Genomic DNA, 21,797 nt, shown 5'->3' with positions numbered 1-21,797 from the left:
AAGGTTATTCACTTCCTTACAGAATGCTAATATTTGAAACAAACTTTTAAACAAACATTTCGTAACAAATGATTCCCCCAAAATTTGTTTGATATGCATACTGTTAAAACAAAGCATGGGGGTGTGATGTTGTTTCAGAATCTATATAGGTTCAGAAAATGGTTATTCCATTCACAATTTTTTTTTGTATGTAATGCAAACGTGCCAATTTCATGCAACCATTTTTCATGATTAACACTTGAACATGGATGGGTCAGCATTCAAAACCAGGGAAATGTATCAATGTATTGCTGTATGTTTCAATGATCAAGAAACAGACTGAAACAACCTGTATAATATTTCTTGAACAATTAAACAATTTTTTGACATGCAACAATTTTGACATGTTGGTACCTGAAACAAGACAGAAAGCAGTGTGACACAAACTCTTCTTGGTAAATAAATTAGCAGATTACAGTCATAATACTGACAGGCAAATAATGACAACAGTCAAGTTAATCTGGTCAATCAAAGGTGACAATTTGCACACAAGACCAGTTATTAAAGTGCCTCTTAGATTGAAGGTGAGCTTCCGAGATCTAAATCACCATTATCAACCACTGCTCACTTTCAACAGACTTGGCACTGTCTGGGTGGAAGAAACAAACTGACATTGGACGTACGATAATCGATATATCTCATGGAATCTGGGGGTGTATTGGGAACAGAGGCAGATTTACATGATATTAAAGAATCTGACTTTTCATGGTCAGTGTAATGGACAGTAGGATGCTTTGGCCAGTCATCAAAGAAAATGGCCATCTCACTTTCAATGTGTAATGCAAATTCAGCCAGATGTAGATGTATCCTTAAAACATTCAGAGTATTCTTTTAGCCATGAAGTATTGTCACTGTTTTGTTGTCATACACACCTTCAAATTTTCATCCTGAAGTTTTCAAGTATTTAATGGCGTCATCTACATTATTATCTTTCAAAAGTACACTCTTAATTTTTTTAAACTACTACAATATCTCTTGAGATAAATTTCATGTGTCTGTTATACACTATTTTAATAATTTCCTGAAACTTGACATATTTCAGCAGTCAGGACTAGAACACGTGAAGCTGGTTCACATTACTTGGATATAGCAGAATCACTAACTGGTGTGATATGACAAGAAACTTATCATTCAATAACAACTTCTTATGAAGACAGATATTTTCAAGATGAATGGTTTTATGTACCCAGTGTACTATTTATGTTGCTATTTTCAGGACCTGGCAAAATATCTGCCTAAAGCTCCACAATTACATCATCAATAAATATATGCAGTAACGAGTGTCTCCATGTTCATTTGTGGCAATGATTACTTGAGAAATCATCACGACACAGCAAAGTGTGTGAATGGCTGATTAAAACAGACAGCAGTAGTTCAGCCATAACACAGTCTCATGAACACATAAGCATGCCAAATAAACCAGTGGTTGACTGTAAGAGCACCAATCAATGTCATAAGGCCCATTTGATAACCACCTGATCCTTAGTAGATTTCTCTGCCTGTTAATTTGGTCAACATCACAAAACCACATCAAATCACTCATTCACTAACTTGGCTAGTCAAGCAAAGCAGCTTTGATCTGTTGTATATATATTTATATATATATATATTTTTAAGCATTAATAATTTGAAAACAAAAATACATAAACATTCATTTATATTTATTAACATTCTCAGAAATGCAAAAATGTGACAAAACATTGGAATTTTTTTCAGACTGCATCTTTATGAATGTTTAAATGACAGTAACTTCAGTTGTCTGTTTATGTATAATTACAGTTTTGCTTGAAGAGTACTGTGATGGACACATATCACTGCAGCTACTGGCTCTGTTGCTTTCTTATAAAATGCTACTCATGATCACAAATAATATACACAAACAGTTAACCTGGCCATTACATTAGAATTTGATCAAGAGCATGTGAATCTCATTACTAAGTCAAAGCTGAAGCTGTAAATAATGTAGATTGAGAGATACTCTGAAGAGTTGATGACTTATTCATGGTAGAATGTTGACGGACTCCGATCATGAAAAGGAGATATGGGCAACAAAACGTTCTTCACACACAAAGAGCAATTTCTTATGAGGCTTTGCAGTCATGCCATCTTTCTGATTTAGAGCTGATTGCTAAAAAGCAGCATATTATATTGCTGTCATGGATAAAACTGTACGATAATGTCATAATGTGCTGTGATAAATTAATAAGTGGATGTTCTTTCTTGTGTGAGTCACATCAATAGATTGTCACCAAGTAGCTACATGTACATCCAAGAAGTGTTTCCTGTCTTGTTACTAAATGAAATGCACAATATACACATCACAAGCAACAACACAAATGCCCAAATCTGGCACTATGTCAGATTTCACAATGATGATGTCACTGCCACAAACATGCACCTTATGTTGAAATATGGCTCATGTGTGACTATTAAATGTCATGTAAGTGGGGAACTGAGGTGTGTGATGCATTGGTTGCCATGTCTGTGAAGAACTGACACCATATCTGGTACAGGGTCTGTGGAACATCAGTACTTATCACACTTGCTGGTGTGTGTGTTTCAACCATATACACCATATCTGATACAGGGTCTGTGGAACATCAGTACTTATCACACTTGCTGGTGTGTGTGTTTCAACCAGATACACCATATCTGATACAGGGTCTGTGGAACATCAATACTTATCACACTTGCTGGTGTGTGTGTTTCAACCATATACACCATATCTGATACAGGGTCTGTGGAACATCAGTACTTATCACACTTGCTGGTGTGTGTGTTACAACCATATACACCATATCTGATACAGGGTCTGTGGAACATCAGTACTTATCACACTTGCTGGTGTGTGTGTTACAACCATATACACCATCCATTATACTTAACTATTGTTATCTCATAGCAATTGTACCTCCTATACCATAACACAGACGTACAGATGTCATAGCGCTAAGAGAGCTTTGTGAAACTAGGCCCTGGCTGGTGTAGTACCACTAATACAGAAACAATTACCTGATGCTGGTTCAGGGCTTCTTCTTGGACTTTTGTCCTCTACAAATTTCAGCGACGTCTCTGCTCGACTTCCTTTTCTGTCACGATGAATAATTTTTATGACTTATTAGCATTACAGTTAATGTTATTTAAACCAAACTTTTTTAAAGCAGTTTTTCACATTCACTGTTCTTTTGTTTGACCACTGAGTTTTCTTGACTTAAATGTACAACAGATCATATTACATATTTGGGGTTGAGACCTTGTTGGCATTTTCTTGAACATTTTTGTGTCAGATCATCCTCTCAACCTGATTAAGAAATACCAACAGCAGTCATTCTAAACCAGGGAAAACAATCCTAGTAAGACACAGTACATTCTTTTTTCATTTTTCTACACCATTGGATCATATTGGAAACTGGAAAATAAATAAGCCCAACACTGACTTGTATGGTGTAGTTTGTGTCTCCTCAGACCTGACAGACTTCTTGTTGCTTGGAGGGGGGCTGTCCTCTCTACCAAGATTCTCTGCTATCATCTCCAGGTTGAGCTCCTTAAAAGAGTCTGAGGAAGAAATATGATGAAGAACATACATTTGTCTCACACTTCCTAAATTTTGTATGCTAAGAACAGGTTTCTGCTAAACATGTATATCTGATGTGTATGGTTGTTCCAGAACTTTCTCCAAGTAAGCAGACCACCACCACTGCACAAGTAAGCTTACATGGACAAACTGCTGTGATATAACATTGAGTATATCAAACATGGTATATCTGGGTATATCACCCAGAGACATAAATCCAGAAATGTTTCACCAATATTCTTAGGTTTGGCAGAGACCATATACTAATACATATGGTCTCTGCCACACATAAGATTGTTTTCTATATTGAATAGATACACATGGTAAAGGTTAGCTTCATTACTCTGTCATCAAGACCTATAAATGACGTGTCTAATACACGATGCTGTTCCTACTGTCACAGGGCAAAAGCTATGTGTCAGGTTTGTTTTGCTGGGAGCCAGCAAGCCACCCACTAGTACCACTTGACTTCACCAGAATGTGGAAATCTCTGACAATCTATTTGATGTTGCCAGCGGCCATTTGGTTTATTTGAAGAAACAACAATGGCCGATGGAGTTGCAATTATGGTGACCCTTGCCACATACCTCAATACATGCATACAGCTGGGGGCAGGGGCAGGTAAGTCTCTTAAAATTCTACAGCCTTTGGACCACACAACAAAAGCCTTGATCTCACTTGCAAATGAACAGTCACATTTTCAGTTTTTTAGTTTTTTTCTGTGCAAATTTTCAAATGCACATACACCACAGTGCAGAGACTTGCAATATCACACAGCTGCATTCATAAAATACATTTTAGATAGAACCATCATGATCTTTCAGTAACTATTCAAGGATAAATGTCAAAATACTTGTCGTCTGGTTATTTATCAATGTGTATTTTGAAATTTGTCCCTCCACTGATGAGGTATGCATTACAACATATCAGACATATGACCTCACCAAAGGTCAAGCAAAATAAGTAAAATAACACAAATGCTTGTTTTCTTATTCTGCACTGCAATTTTTTCTCATTCTTTGAAATTATAAGTAAGAGCAAGTTTTCCTACTGAATGTAGCTGAATGTCTTACTTCCATCAGTGAGTGAGCTGAACATGCTCTCATCAGTGTTATTCAGTAAATCTTCCTTCTCCAGTGCCCGCATGTAGTTTGAATATGTCCATGACACCTTGTCTCCTTCACGGTCCTCCAAATCGGCCTCACTTTCATCCATGGCCTTAAAAGGGTCAATATAAAGGTCATCGTCTTCCTCTCCATCAACTGGCAAACCTAATGCAATGCGACGTTCACGCTCCTGGAAAAACATTTTAAGTTCAGTAAGAATTAAATAATTCTAAAATTACAAACCTATTAAATGAGATATTATGAGATATTATGGATCAGTACAAACATAAATGGACACTCTAAATTCATAGTAAATGACATCATCTAGGTCTGACTGACTTTAAGCTTTCATGTCTGACTTCACTTTTGCACCTAGTTTGATTTAATAATGATCAGAAGTTCTCTTTTCATTAATTCTATTTGCATTAAAAATTCCATAGATTCCTTTACCTGGTATCAAAACTGTGTGTTAGTTTATTGAAAGCCTTGTATGAGCTTCAGGTTTACAGCCATGTCATTATCTGGGTGAGTAAGTAGTAACAGCCTAGACCTAGTAGATACAGTACTGTCACTAATCAAAGCAAGACTACGCTCCAACACTCATGTGTGTCCTTTTCCAGTCTAACACTAAATATATCAGTTAGTGTTTGTCTGAAACAGACACATTTTCATTATATAAGTAGGCAATCTTTGGTGATTTAAGGATTTCAAACAGAAAAAAATCTTGAATTAGTAGATGACTAAAACGTAGCTGACGGAGTTGGTGATCCCATCTATTTACAGAAATGTTCCTTGCCAAAGCCATTGTTTTGATAATTGGATCGGACATTGTATAAGACTGGAGAATTGGGTATTCTGTCTACATTGGTCCATCTAATTTCAACAACACAGACACTATCTTCACACAACAATCTTTCCTGCAGTATGGAAGTCTGTACATAACACGTGAATGTAACTTGTTTAACTGTTTGGATGGCCTTCTCCAGTGACCAGGTGGAATAATTCTGTACAGTGGTTTAGACAACCAAGGTAGATTCCACAAACCCAACATAATGTCTGTGTAGATTCCTCCAACCCAACATAATGTCTGTGTAGATTCCTCCAACCCAACATAATGTCTGTGTAGATTCCTCCAGCCCAGTATAATGTCTGTGTAGATTCCTCCAACCCAGTATAATGTCTGTGTAGATTCCTCCAACCCAACATAATGTCTGTGTAGATTCCTCCAGCCCAGTATAATGTCTGTGTAGATTCCTCCAGCCCAGTATATTGTCTGTGTAGATTCCTCCAACCCAACATAATGTCTGTGTAGATTCCTCCAACCCAACATAATGTCTGTGTAGATTCCTCCAACCTAGTACAATGTCTGTGTAGATTCCACCAGCCCAGTATAATGTCTGTGTAGATTCCTCCAACCTAGTACAATGTCTGTGTAGATTCCTCCAGCCCAGTATAATGTCTGTGTAGATTCCACAAACCCAACATAATGTCTGTGTAGATTCCTGCAACCCAACATAATGTCTGTGTAGATTCCTCCAACCCAACATAATGTCTGTGTAGATTTCTCCAGCCCAGTATAATGTCTGTGTAGATTCCTCCAACCCAACATAATGTCTGTGTAGATTCCTCCAACCCAACATAATGTCTGTGTAGATTCCTCCAACCTAGTACAATGTCTGTGTAGATTCCACCAGCCCAGTATAATGTCTGTGTAGATTCCTCCAACCCAACATAATGTCTGTGTAGATTCCTCCAACCCAACATAATGTCTGTGTAGATTCCTCCAGCCCAGTATAATGTCTGTGTAGATTCCTCCAACCTAGTATAATGTCTGTGTAGATTCCTCCAGCCCAGTATAATGTCTGTGTAGATTCCTCCAGCCCAGTATAATGTCTGTGTAGATTCCTCCAACCCAACATAATGTCTGTGTAGATTCCTCCAGCCCAGTATAATGTCTGTGTAGATTCCTCCAACCCAACATAATGTCTGTGTAGATTCCTCCAACCTAGTATAATGTCTGTGTAGATTCCTCCAACCCAACATAATGTCTGTGTAGATTCCTCGAACCTAGTATAATGTCTGTGTAGATTCCTCCAGCCCAGTATAATGTCTGTGTAGATTCCTCCAACCCAACATAATGTCTGTGTAGATTCCTCCAACCCAACATAATGTCTGTGTAGATTCCTCCAACCTAGTACAATGTCTGTGTAGATTCCACCAGCCCAGTATAATGTCTGTGTAGATTCCTCCAACCCAACATAATGTCTGTGTAGATTCCTCCAACCCAACATAATGTATGTGTAGATTCCTCCAGCCCAGTATAATGTCTGTGTAGATTCCTCCAACCTAGTATAATGTCTGTGTAGATTCCTCCAGCCCAGTATAATGTCTGTGTAGATTCCTCCAAGCTACAGAGATAGCAGTGGTCATGACATGAAAGTGTTGACCTCAAGTCAGCACTCTGAACACATTTATTTTATCATTTAGATAAAGCAAACTCAACATCCATAAATCATGAGGCTAGCATTAATAAATAATCTGATTTGTATTAATAAATTATGTTTTGCCATATCCATAATGAATTATTAGCCTTGACTGCCCATGTGCTGGCAGGAGAAAGCAGCAGTCCTACATCTGTAGCCATGGAGTAGGTAGCCATGCAGTCCTTGTGTCCTCTCTACCTTCTAGACAGCACTCTACACCACTATTCCAAATAGCTACAGGCCTGCTAGCCAAATGCCAGGAGAATGTGTACTGGGCCAGTAGTAAATTGTTTAATCTATAGCGATAATTTGTTCTTTATCTAAAGCACATGAATATCATGAAGTCAGTTATTAAGGTATTAAAAGTCTGCCTGCAAAAGTTTAGCGATATTTCTTATCTGTTGTAACCTGAAGATCACAATATGCAAAATTCAATAGCTTTGTGCAAAAGATGTTAGGAACAATTACAATACAAATGTAATGTTTAACAACTTCAGTTACCAAACATCACTGTAATTCTGACCAATCTGCATATCTATATTGATACTTTGCAGGGCCAGTGAAGCATGATGTGGCAGAATAACATTGTCACTTAACTAGCCCTCCCTGGCAGTGACTTTTCAAATATAATTCATACATTGGTCTACACTATACATTTTCAGTTCACAAACAGGGAAAACTTGCCTCAACCAATCACGGAACTTAAAAAAGTACAGTCATACATATTTCAGTGTACAACATGACTAACGTGCATCAACAAAAAGCGGAACGTGAAATACAGTCGTGCAAATAAATAGAGACACAACATAAAAGACAAGAAATGACATCACAGCATTCAACGGATATCTGAATTCATATAGACACATGACAAGAAATGACATGACCATGTAGATGTGTCTCATGCCATTCAAAGCATACCTGTATTCATATAGACACTCTATAGACTGAGTTTTCCTTCCCTATGTCAGGCTTCCCCCCACATGGAGCAAACATGGCAGAACATCACACAGACAATGTAGTCTTAAACAGAGCAACAACTGTTGGGATCAGAGATTGCAATATGGGAACTATGTTCCTATCTTGGGTAATGACAATATGGGCACCCTTGTTTGTGATGGTAATGACAATATGGGCAACACTGTTTGTGATGGTAATGACAATATGGACACCCTTGTTTGTGATGGTAATGACAATATGGGCAAGATTGTGATGGTAATAACAATATGGGTAACACTGTTTGTGATGGTAATGACAATATGGGCAACACTGTTTGTGATGGTAATGACAATATGGACACCCTTTTGTGATGGTAATGACAATATGGACACCCTTGTTTGTGATGGTAATGACAATATGGGCAAGATTGTGATGGTAATAACAATATGGGTAACACTGTTTGTGATGGTAATGACAATATGGGCAACACTGTTTGTGATGGTAATGACAATATGGACACCCTTGTTTCTGATGGTAATGACAATATGGGCAAGATTGTGATGGTAATAAGAATATGGGTAACACTGTTTGTGATGGTAATGACAATATGGACACCCTTGTTTCTGATGGTAATGACAATATGGGCACGATTGTGATGGTAATAAGAATATGGGTAACACTGTTTGTGATGGTAATGACAATATGGGCAACACTGTTTGTGATGGTAATAACAATATGGGCAAGATTGTGATGGTAATAACAATATGGGCAACACTGTTTGTGGTGGTAATAACAATATGGGCAACACTGTTTGTGATGGTGATAACAATATGGGCAACACTGTTTGTGATGGTGATGACATTATGGGCAACACTGTTTGTGATGGTGATAACAATATGGGCAACACTGTTTGTGATGGTGATAACAATATGGGCAACACTGTTTGTGATGGTGATAACAATATGGGCAACACTGTTTGTGATGGTGATAACAATATGGGCAACACTGTTTGTGATGGTAATAACAATATGGGCAAGATTGTGATGGTAATAACAATATGGGCAACACTGTTTGTGGTGGTAATAACAATATGGGCAACACTGTTTGTGATGGTGATAACAATATGGGCAACACTGTTTGTGATGGTGATAACAATATGGGCAACACTGTTTGTGATGGTAATGACAATATGGGCAACACTGTTTGTGATGGTGATAACAATATGGGCAACACTGTTTGTGATGGTGATAACAATATGGGCAACACTGTTTGTGATGGTGATAACAATATGGGCAACACTGTTTGTGATGGTGATAACAATATGGGTAACACGGTTTGTGATGGTAATGACAATATGGGCAACACTGTTTGTGATGGTGATAACAATATGGGCAACACTGTTTGTGATGGTGATAACAATATGGGCAACACTGTTTGTGATGGTGATAACAATATGGGCAACACTGTTTGTGATGGTGATAACAATATGGGCAACACTGTTTGTGATGGTAATGACAATATGGGCAACACTGTTTGTGATGGTGATAACAATATGGGCAACACTGTTTGTGATGGTGATAACAATATGGGCAACACTGTTTGTGATGGTGATAACAATATGGGCAACACTGTTTGTGATGGTAATGACAATTTGGGTATGGTACATATACTTATGATTGGGGAGTAATGGTTCTGTGTGGTATGGTATGTATATATATTGAAAACATCATTTCAAGTATGAGGCTGTCATAATATGATACAGTTTCATCAAGACATTAATATGTGCACTGCCATGATTCCAAGATGCAGTTACAATGATAAAGTAAATGGCCTGGCAACTGGTGCCATGCAGGTCTGATAATAAATGTGAAGGAACATAATGACATGGGACATGAATGTGGAGGGAATGGGAGTTTCTTACAGTGACAGTTTTAACAGCAGACTTCCATCATAAATGTAGGCTCCAGTTCCCTGGAATTGCATTTCAGTGGTGGAGCCTAACAGTGCTCAAATTAACATGACATATGATATGACTGGAAAAGGATATTTTTTTTGTAAGACTATGAATGGAAGAAACAATATCAGATAATATTGAAGTTCATTGTGAAGTTAATACTTTGTAAATCTATAGGAGAATAAATGGTAAGTCTGAATCATCTTGCTTTATCAAGCTTTTTTGTTGTTACTGTATTTTCTAGATTCTGCATCCTAAACACTGTCTGATGTCTGATTGTTGTTGAATCTTACAATGTTGAATGTTGAATCTTACAATGCATAATCATGATAGCCATAGTGTCCTGATTGTGGGACCATGTTTGCCTTCTCTGGTGGTTGTTAAAAGGTTTCATTCACGGTCAAAAGTCGTTGCAGAAACCTTTTTTGATCAGCTTCATACAGAACTAGACTATCATGAGACATTCTGCATATCAGATGCCAGAAGCTTTGCAACTCAATGACCTTTTTCCTCATTCAAATCACCGACACCTGTAATATTATTCTGACTTGTCAGATGCAACAGTTTACCCTGTTGGCTCACGTTGTTATGGATACACCTTTCCACAACACTGTCTATCACTTTCACAGAATTTCTTCTGTATGAGGCTCAGAACCTATGAAACAATCCCTGTACTTTTGTTAGACTCAGAAGCTTCCCATAAAGCAGTTCACTGCACCTTCAGCTGAAAACACGGACTCACATTACCAATTTATTCATTTAAATACCAAATTGTTGGACAGATGGTATTGATATTTCACAAAAATTATTTAAAATTTTAGAACCAAATGTATGATGTAAAGTTGAATTAAATGTGATCATGCACACAGATGTAACAGATGTATGTTCTAGTTTCGGTTGTCTCAACCTACACTAGCTCCTCCACTCCATGTTTATTTCAAAATTTACTTTCCCAGATCAGCAAAGCAAACAACAAATATATAAAATTTAAATCTGTGCATGACATGAGATTTCTTAATTTTAAGAAATTGGTAATTCTAAACAAAAATAGACTGTTAAGTGATTTATAATAGGGATAATACAAAAACTATCAATGAGAATAGAGCCTGCCTGCCTTTCAGACATATGTTTTAGCTGCACTTTCAAAGTTTTTGTCAACATCTGCATGTGTCATTAATTTGCAGTACCTCATCACTGTTTAAACATTAGCACTTGAGCAGACATATGACATGGATCCTGCCTGTTGCCTGCCTGGACCCTGGGTGTACAAGGTGAACACATTGTCAGCCAGGCTGTACACACTCACATCATAGAAACATCCAAGATCACTGAACCACTAATTCAGTTTTGCTCCTTTTTCCTTTAGTACCATATTTTATCACAGATAAACTGATCTCGTACATAAGCTGAACCCCTAACTTGAGTATCAAAATGGTATGTTTCATACACAAGACACATATGAGCGTCTACTTGTGTGCAGACTCTTTCAATGTTGTCACAACCCACAGTGTACAGTACACAACCCTGAGCACCTAAAAGAACCCACGAATGACTGCATTGGTAGATGGCGAGATGGTGGCCACATGAATATGTGCAAAAACCTAAAGTACTTTTGGAAATAGGGAAAAAAAGATTTTTCATGTTTTTCACAACAGTTTGTGTTGTTGATATGTCGCAGTGTAAAATACTTGTTTAACTAAGTTCAGGCTAACTACAGTTCCAGTGGTAGCGAGATGGGGAATGTGGAAAAAGGACTTTACTGAGGAGAGATTAGTGCAGAAATGAACAATGCAGCTTATATGGAAAAGACCATGGCTTTATGCAAATTACTGTGCCATGATATTATATTACAAAGAGCACTTTTTAAATGTCCATTTTGAAATTAGACTTTGCTTCATTATAATCGATACCTGACGTAAAAAACAAAAACTTTCATGCTGAACCTATGAAGGATGTAACGACCATCGAGTCTCACTTTAAAAAGAGACAGATAGAAGGGTAGTCATCTCAAAAACAAAACCAGGATGGTGAAGCAGAAGATGTATGTGGTCAGGCTGAGGGACAGAAATATTGGTTAAGATATGATAATGTCACAGGGGAATTAACATAGGGAAGAACAGGAAATATCTTTGAGAGGACCCCTTGTGCCAGTATGCAGGGCATGCATTTCAGGCCAGGTGAGTCAACAGTCCATTGTCATACCATCACCTGGCTGAGCAACGTACTTGCCATCTGTAGTCTGATCTATTGTTTTCAGCAGCTATTCATACCTTTTCTAAGTTTTGCCCAATTTTACGAGTAAAAATGCTTTTCTGGATATCCTCTCATGCATCCCACTGTATGCCCTGTTAAGCCGAAGTGGATTATTTCGACATATCCTATTTGCAGTTGTGTAAATTTGAGGGATACAGAGTAATAGCCTAAAAACAGTGTTTTTCTATTTATGACATTTCTTTAGTTGCAGATACAGCAACATGCAGTAAACTTTGACAAAGTACTGAGTATGTGTCCCAACCCACCCAACTATGAATGGGTATCTCATAAGGATGAGAAAGCAACATTATCTCGGTGCACCTAGTAGGCTGCAAGAATTGCATGATCCCTAGGAGTTGAGACTGACTATCATAGAGTGTCTACTTAAACCTCAAAATGAGGTGTTGTGGACAGAAAATGGATGCCTATATAATTTGTTTTGCTAAAAGTCATATTATTGAAGCTGTCTGATCGAAAATGTCAACAAACTGTTTTCACAATGGAATCAGTGTGAAAACACATCAGTGACAGGTTACACAGTTCTAGTAACACTGTAATCTGGAGTGAACTGCCTGCTGAAATGGCTGAAATGGCTGCTGAAAATGAACAGGAGGTGGAATAGTGACCACATCGCACTTTGGGACTTCAAAAACAGATATAGATGTATAATAATGTGAGCTTTACAAAATTGTCTGATCCTTTTTCTCAATAAAATGATATTAGATTCAACTGCACCTAATATTTCATCAATATTTCATCTAATATTACTTTCATTCTCATGACTTGATTTCTCTGAGCTACAGGTGACAGGATACAATATGATATACAGGTATCGGTGGTGATGGGATCTGTGGCTGGCGATGATACTGTTTCTGGAACACTGATACTCTTATGTATCTATTTAGTCTGTTAGTGATGCTGTACACAACTGACAAGACTAAAAGAGCTTACTTTTCTACTGATAACATTATCCTAGAAAATATATTAACACATGAAAATACTAAAAGCAGTTCTGAAAAAGACAGTACTATACATCTGCTTAATGATTGTAAGGAGTTAAAAACAACAAAAGCAACAACAATACTATTTACAGCTAAACATATGTTAACATGAGGTATTTCTAAACAATGAAGCTAACATAAAGAAGAAAGAAAGCTCTACACAATGCATGCTGCTACACATGACAACTGTCCAATACATATAATGCTGGTAGCTCTATAGATGGAGGAAGATCTTACCGCTTGCCAGGTGTGGCCAGGGAGAGAGGCAAAACACACAAAATATATGGTCAGTCAGTGGTCATCATACACATACGTATTAGTCACAAAATGTCTAGCCACTTCATCAACATGTACATGGTATGGTATTTATGAAAACATCCTGTTCACCTGATAGTTCTGGGTTCCTCATGGTGCTATAGGGGTAATGCTAACAGTTACTCTCATAAAGCCATACTGAACTAAACATGTCTGACACAAGAAAACAAGTCTGTCAAACCTGTATGCATACATGATAAAAATATTCAAAGATTTACAACATTCAATATTCAGTTTTCATGTTTCAATCATACACTGGAACTAGGTGGAACGTGCTTGTACATACAGGCTAACTGAGACTTGTGAACAGAAGATAGCCCTGATAAAGGAAGGTCCAATATGTGAGAAGCCTTACTTGATGTTGCTTTTTTCAACAGGATAGCAACACAGCAAACTGAGATAATATGACAGGGGTATAGGACCAGAGGAAACCAGTCATTGTGTAGGGTATTGGTTTGGTTACAAAGTTGATAAAGTCGACATACTTGCAAACTTCCACATCCATTATGGACACTACTTGACTGAATGTAACAAAACTTGCATGGACAAGTTGACATCTCTCTCCTGGATCAGCCTGTACTATACATATTCATGACTGTTTGGTAAATATACAAACATGAACATATCAAACAGATCATGAAAACTGCAGCTGTCCTGGATTTAGCCGACATAGCCATCTTAGTGTCTCAGTTGTGGTAATCACATGCTTCTCTTTACGCTAAGATCACTCAGCTGGAGGTGGACACAGTCACAAGTTGTCTTCAAGTATCAATATAATTGGTTCTAAAATGCCTTTTACTTTGACCTAAAAATTGTCGAAGTACAATTTTACTTCCAACGACAGTTTCTGCCAAGACAGGTTTTGGGTGAGTGAGTTTAGTTTGACATCACTTTTTAGCAATATTCCCAGCAAAATCACGGCAGGGGACACCAGAAATGGATTTTACACATTGTACCCATGTGGGGAATCAAACCCAGGTCTTCAGCATGACGAGCAAAGACTTCAACCACAAGTCTACCCCACCACCAGTAAGGGAAGTCATGAGGTAACTGACTGGAGGCATGCCACATCACCCATTACAGAATTGTGACAGTAATCTACCTGCACTACAAACATGTGTAGCAGTGCAGAACAAATGCATTTCTTCATCCAACACCTCTGTGTGAAACACATCACTGCACATCTGGAGTGATGACACTATCATTAATATCCTTAACTGCAATCTAGTCCATAAATTCTCCTGTGCATATTGCAGAGGCAGTATAGTTCTGCACACTGCATCATGCCTGATGCTGGCTGATCCCTGATAACCCTGGCACAACAACACTCTTTACATCTTATTGTCCCACAACTTAACTGCAGCAAACTGTATTCAGATTGGGCAAGAATGCCTTACCATCATCATTAAACCTGTGGCACTTATCTTCCTATCTGGCCTTCATTAAGATGATGAATGTCAGCATAAACAGATAAATCACAGTCAGAAGGTCTAGCCTCATAGCCTCTCTACAATTTCCCTTACTCATGCATGCTTGGGGTGGTTGGTTTAGGATGTGTGGTGGAGTGAGTGACTTTTCTGTGAGTTCAGGTTGGTGTTGTGAAGTAGTGGGGTAGAGTTACTGATATTTTGCTGAGGTTGTAGGGGTGGTGTTGTGAAGTGGTGGGGTAGAGTTATTGACATTTTGGTGAGGTTGTAGGGGTGGTGCTGTGAAGTGGTGGGGTAGAGTTATTGACATTTTTGTGAGGTTGTAGGGGTGGTGTTGTGAAGCTGAGGGCAGAGAGTTACTGACATTTTGGTGAGGCTAGGTGATGCTGTTGAGGGTGAAGTGGTGATTTTGTGTGTTTGTAAACCAGTACCATACTACTTTCAAACAATTAAATAATCCAAAAACTACATATAGTAAAGTACGTGGCACCATAAAACAAAAGAGGTGTGACAACAGCAACCATGGGAGAGTCTTGTCAGTATGTATTCAACCATCTCCTGTATTACTGTCACTTTAATAAGCTAACATACGGCAGTATGCTGAGGTAGCTGTTACACCACCAACTCCATCCCCAACACCATCAACAACATGATGAAGCAGAGCACTTAAGACCCTCATGTCATTTCACTGCTATTTTTTGGAGCTCCCTACACCAGATGAATCAGTGCTCCTGTAAGGGTATTTGAATGTTTCGTGCCTATAAAACGAAGTAAGGAGATGTTGTAGAGTTTGTGAGAAGAAACACATCATTACATCTGTAAAGTAGGATGTGGAGTTCATCTCTTTTTCCCATCACAGCGAGGGATGTGTCTGTTGCCGCCTCTCAATGTTTTGCTTCCTAATTGTTCTAACATTGTCTGCACTGCAAAAAAACATTCCCTGTACTTACTTGTCCAGATATCCACACAACTGACAGCTATTTTTTACTGCCACAAGACACAGGGATCCAACTACGGACATAATTTACTTCTTCTACAGCTGGGTGGAGGAACTTGCCCAGACTCCAGGATACATCACTCACTTGACAGATCTTTGTTAGAAAATTACCAAGCACAAACCCTTGTAGTCTTCAGTCATAGTTTCAAAACTTATACAACTTTAAAGTTAGGTCAAAGGACACCCTGTAAATTTGGGTGTTGATTACGTGTGACCTTGTAGTCTCACATCCATGGTTTGTAGAAGAAAACTGATCATGTTGACTTGTTATAAACATAGAACTAAATCAACTAGTGACAAGTTCTCACTTAAGTAACAACTGATCATTTAATGTCTGCATAACAATTTTTATTTTATCTTACAAAAGTTGATCCTTATATGGACTGATCTTGCCTCACCAACCCCTACTTTTTCCAAGTATTTGTCAAATATTCCTTTCAATCTGAAATTGTGAAAACCAATTTCTAACCAAGATTTCAAATATTTTTGTACATCTTTAATCAAATAAGTTATGATAACACACAATTTGCCAAAAGTGGTTTTATTTCTAATATCTGTGTAAGATTTGTGTGAGACCTTTACACAAGCATACAATAATCTTAGTTCTTACATTGCTCGTGTTGATTCTGGATATCATCGCCTCACATTACCAATATCACTTGAGGATGAGAATCTACAAATTTAGATGTGAGAGATTCCAGACTGTCCAAATGTAACCCACACATAGCATTTCAGATTCCACTCGTAATTAGACCTTTGTCATCCTACTAAACCCTCAACGTACAAACAAGATTGTAGATAATTTGAAGATATGCATAGCCATAGGGCATGAGATCCTGACTGTCCTGACCGTGGTGTATGTAGTGTGCGTAGTAGTATAGCTACATATATGTTGGCTACAGGCCTAGGTAGCAGGCTCTATCCAGCTGATGGCTGTCAACCCAGGCCCTGTTGTCTCCTGCAATGTGTCAGACTGTGGGCACAGTCATCTGTCATTTTGGAAATGTACTGTTTGAAAGGACCAGTGGTATTTACATGAATTTTACTAAACACGAAAAACGGATAAACTCTGTACATAGAATATTATAAGTAATACATAACCTTGGATGCATTGGTCATCAGAAAATATATCTGTTTCTGGAATGACCTTCAACTGCATGCAAGGGAAGGGATTACACAAGGCCGATTAGAGAGTGGTCAAATGTAACACCTGTAGCATCCCGGATTACACTTTGTGATAAAGTACTGTTTCTAGTGGTTTAGTTAGGCTGAGTAGTGCTTGACTCCATTAAAAATGGTACACCACTAGTAAATGTGTAAAACTGTATAAATATGACACCTGCTTTCATTCATTCAGTGAGTATGTGACATCTGTATTAATATCTCACAACATCACAGTTCCAGTCTATGTATACACACATCATAATGACACAACATATGTACACAAGCTGCCACATATATGAGACACTTTTCTATTTTGCAAACACTAATAGGGCAACTTGAGGCCAAATGTATCAATCCAAAAATTATATGAAAATACTGAATTTATTCTTATTTGCTCAAATGCTCCATCTTCATTGGATAAGAAAATGTATGGTGAGACGACGTTGATGACATAAATAAGCTTGAACCTTTTGAGTTCCACTAGTCCTACTGACCCAAACCTGCAGGCAAACACCAAAGATATTTCAGGAACCATCACTCCACAACTGACAGTACTGCAATATTGCTGTGAATCGTACAAAAGTGTATTACCAAGAAGAAAAGAACACTCTATTGGGTTTTCATTAACTTCAACGACGTGTTCGATGTGAGCAATAGGAACTTCCATCTATATGTTCCTCTGCAAAATGAAATTCTTCAGTATTATCAAAACTATGTATAACAGCATAAAAGAAACAGTAACTGTAGAACATGGGGAAAATCTCACTGACTACTTTGAAAGTAAGTGTGGTGTTTGACATGGGTGTTCATTGAGTCTAGTCCTTTTCAAAATTGAACAAACATTTCAAAACCAACATTTATGTAAACCTTTATTAGGTACCTCAACTCATATGTGGCATGAATGTCTTGACAGTGCTTCTCTTACATTTTACTTTGCTTTGAAATCTCTGTTAAAGTGTGAGCATTATATATCTGTAGTAAGATCACCTATTCAAAGAGAGATCTTAGCTAAATATCAAAGTGGCAATGTGAACACTTGAGTGATGAAACTAAGAAGAAGACAGAGCACTGTAAATGATATTGACATACAAATGATATTGACATATTGCGTAGGATCTGTATTCCTAGAAGATGAGAGTCATATATTGTTTGACTATATCTATGGAAATGAGAAAAGAACTGACTCACTGGTTGGACAGTACATATTTACTATTCACTCTTCAATTCTTGAAATTCCGAAATCATTCATAATTTAAATAAACATGTTTAAACAATGAGGAAAAGTGTAAACCTGACTGTTAAATTCCTTTGAATGTTTAATGAATATGTACAATGGGTCATACAGCCTTTAATATGAATAAACATACTGATACTCATACTCAAACCACTTTAATGAAATAAAATAACTAATATTTGACTTACACAACTATTCCTGTTAGTATGGTAAAGATAAACAAATGGGGAAAAATGTCTCAATTATCAGATAATGTGTTTTAATTATGAGGATTTCAATTTGAAAAGGACAAGCCTTGTGACTCTATGTTAAATTTTGATGAATTAATATATTCCATAAGAATATAACTTTATCATATTCAAAGGTTTGTGTCACAACTAAGCTCTAACTATGAACGAAAGATCATCAAAGGAATTCTGCTAGATGTAAATATATAGGAATCTATCACCTCGGTCAGGCTTCAGAGGGGGCAGAGTGCTGTAATATTTTAGATGCACACATGGACAAAAGAGCCATACATTTACTGACAGCACTCTTTGTTGATGTACCCTATCTCTGTTTCACAAAGTTTTGAAAATATTTTCCTTTTGAGCTATCTACCAGGACCCAAGTTTCATCAGTACCCCAAATTCCTATACGGTTCTGTCCATTAATCCTCATCCTTTCGAGATGTTTTCTAGAAAAATAACTGCAAGTAAACAGTTTTCCTTGAACTTTAAAAGAGAAAACAACTGACTGAATCCAACACCGGCAGTATGGTGTGCCAGCCTGGCCTCACTAGGAGCTAGATCAGACAGGCTGGGCTCTGTAATGCCAACCTGCTTTTTGGGATGTAGTCAATATCTATCATCACATTCTTCCCATTTCTTCTCATATACATGCTGTTCCAAAATGTCTCATTATATTGCATGGCTGAAATATTTCTAAAATCACTATTATGTTGATTGTGATCCTGTACGCGAGGGGTTTAACATGATATACTGGGATATAGACCAGTGGTGTAACAGGGTATACTGTCATAGAGGCCAGTGGTTTAACATGATATACTGTGATATAAGCCAGTGGTTTAACAGGGTATACTGTCATATAGGCCAGTGGTTTAATAGGGTATACTGTCATATAGGCCAGTGGTTTAATAGGGTATACTGTCATATAGGCCACTGGTTTAACAATATATATTGTGATATAAGCCAGTGGTTTAACAGGGTATACTGTGATATAAGCCAGTGGTTTAACAGGGTATACTGTCATATAGGCCAGTGGTTAACATGGTATACTGTGATATAAGCCAGTGGTTCAACAGGGTATACTGTGATATAGGCCAGTGGTTTAACAGGGTATACTGTCATATAGGCCAGTAGTTTGACATGCTATACTGTGATATAGGCCAGTGGTTTAACATACATGTATATGACTCGGAACTCTGTCAAAAATTCCTATGTCAGTCTACGTGGGTTAAAGCATCCTACAGCAAAATCAAAATGTAAACTGATTCTAACGTTATTATTAATATTTCAAAGCTGCAAGTCCACAGTTAATCCCCGTATGTTGTGAGATATGGTTCCTGCTGCAGTATGTTTTGTAAGTGGCATGATGCATGATGACAAAACCCAGCTGGCCTGCACAGGATGGGGACACAGGGTGTCATGGGATATGATCACATGACACTTTATATGGAAATGAGACTTATATATAAAGCCCTATCTCCACCACAAACACAATGACATTTCTTACCATTTTTAGACTAATTACAAATGAGCCATAAATAATACTGCTTTTTAATACTTTACGGCCCCAGATGTGCACAGATAAGTGTTTATAGGTCTGTTATTGCCATTGCCCTGTATTGTGACGCAGGTCAGCTATAAAACACCATTAGTATAATCTTTAGAAACAGTTTCTCAAACAACCAGACAAGCAACACTGGAATTTTTGAACATCATCGTTGCATTTCAACAAATCATCCTGATGCACACACTAAAATATCATCACAATTTCAAGTAATTTGAAAAAATTCTATAAATAATTTAATTCCTCAAAAACATTTACTAATTACTGTTACATAAATGAAATTATGTATTAAAGAAGTATCAAAATGTAATGAATCATAAAATTAATAATTTTGTATTCATATGAAATATCTGTGAAAACAAGAGTGTATACCATAGCTAATATGTCACCATATCAGTTATGTTTTTAGTTAAAATTCATATTGATTCCAGGAGTGTGTAATCACCTTTGAAGCTTTTTCTTCCATTTCTTGACGATTTCTCTTCTGCCGGGACTTGGCATGCCGTCGTCTTCTCTCAATTGTTGGCAAGATTTTTTCTTCCGTCAGGTTTGCTCTAAATTCACAGAAGTCGTTCCACTGACTGAAGAGAATTCTGAACACGGTCAGCTGAAATTGACATGAGAGTGTTGACAGATAAAGCAGGCACAAGAGCTGTATATTTCACCAACACATACTGTAGACACATCATACAGTTTAGTAGTCAGTTTCTTCACTGTTTCCTGCATTCAAGACGAGATACAAGGAGGGTCAGCTCTACAGTTTTGTGACCCTATATGGACCCTAAATGGGCACTAAACGCTTGCCTCTTGTTACAATCGCTAATGTTCAAAGTCTCATTGCATTATAGCAGGCACTAAATAAAAACATTCAGAACTTACAAACTGCAGTACACACAAAGATATACCATTAAGTTAAACACTAGCATTTCTTTAATGAATACAGTTTAAATCTTAAAAGTCATTCAAACATAAGTTTTTACATCAAGTCAGCTAAATGTCATGGTCATGTTGAAATTCAGCACTTTGTTATTTCATTTTGGTTACCCTATATTTGTATCAGAAAATCTCAAGTATCTTAACACAAACGCAATATTGACAATATTACTGAGAAAAGTCTCCCACAAGAGACAACCCAAACAGTTTGATGTTTAGCTTCTCAGTGAGGCAGTGCACACATGCTTTCCCAGTTAGTTCCACTCAGTTGATTCAACAAGAATTTCACTGCCAGGTGTTCAAAACAATAACAAATTTTAGCTTTAATTTTCAGTTCCAACATGTCAAACCAACAAACACAGTGACCTCTAGATGGAAGTCACTGCCAAATGTTTTCAGGCAAGCAACTGTCTCAAATGGCATCCATTTTGTCTTTTTATATCAAACTGAACTCTAATGATGATAGAGTCGTTTTACAATCCGGTAAAGACTCTGTTTTGTGAAATGAATTTTGGGTTACTTTAACTGAAGCTACACTAAATACTATTATAGAAATCAGACATCTTTGTTGCAGTAGAGAGAAGATTGGC

At 37.5% G+C, this 21,797-nt stretch overlaps 1 protein-coding gene across 1 annotated transcript in view; it reads right to left on the bottom strand.

The window, feature by feature from the left end:
* LOC137291908 (regulator of G-protein signaling 22-like) overlaps positions 1-21,797 on the bottom strand; it is a 98,219-nt gene that overhangs the window by 3,905 nt on the left and 72,517 nt on the right. The window contains exons 17-20 of the mRNA XM_067823467.1: positions 20,720-20,881; positions 4,687-4,909; positions 3,477-3,594; positions 3,052-3,128 (exon numbers count right to left, since the gene is read on the bottom strand). Coding sequence (XP_067679568.1) covers positions 3,052-3,128; positions 3,477-3,594; positions 4,687-4,909; positions 20,720-20,881 — 580 coding nt within the window. The remainder of the gene's footprint in view (positions 1-3,051; positions 3,129-3,476; positions 3,595-4,686; positions 4,910-20,719; positions 20,882-21,797) is intronic.

This window comes from Haliotis asinina, chromosome 7 (assembly GCF_037392515.1).
Source record: "Haliotis asinina isolate JCU_RB_2024 chromosome 7, JCU_Hal_asi_v2, whole genome shotgun sequence".
NCBI classification, from domain to species: Eukaryota; Metazoa; Mollusca; class Gastropoda; order Lepetellida; family Haliotidae; genus Haliotis; species Haliotis asinina.
The sequence above is the reverse complement of the archived record's forward strand: the minus strand, read 5'-3'. Positions and strand labels throughout refer to the sequence as shown.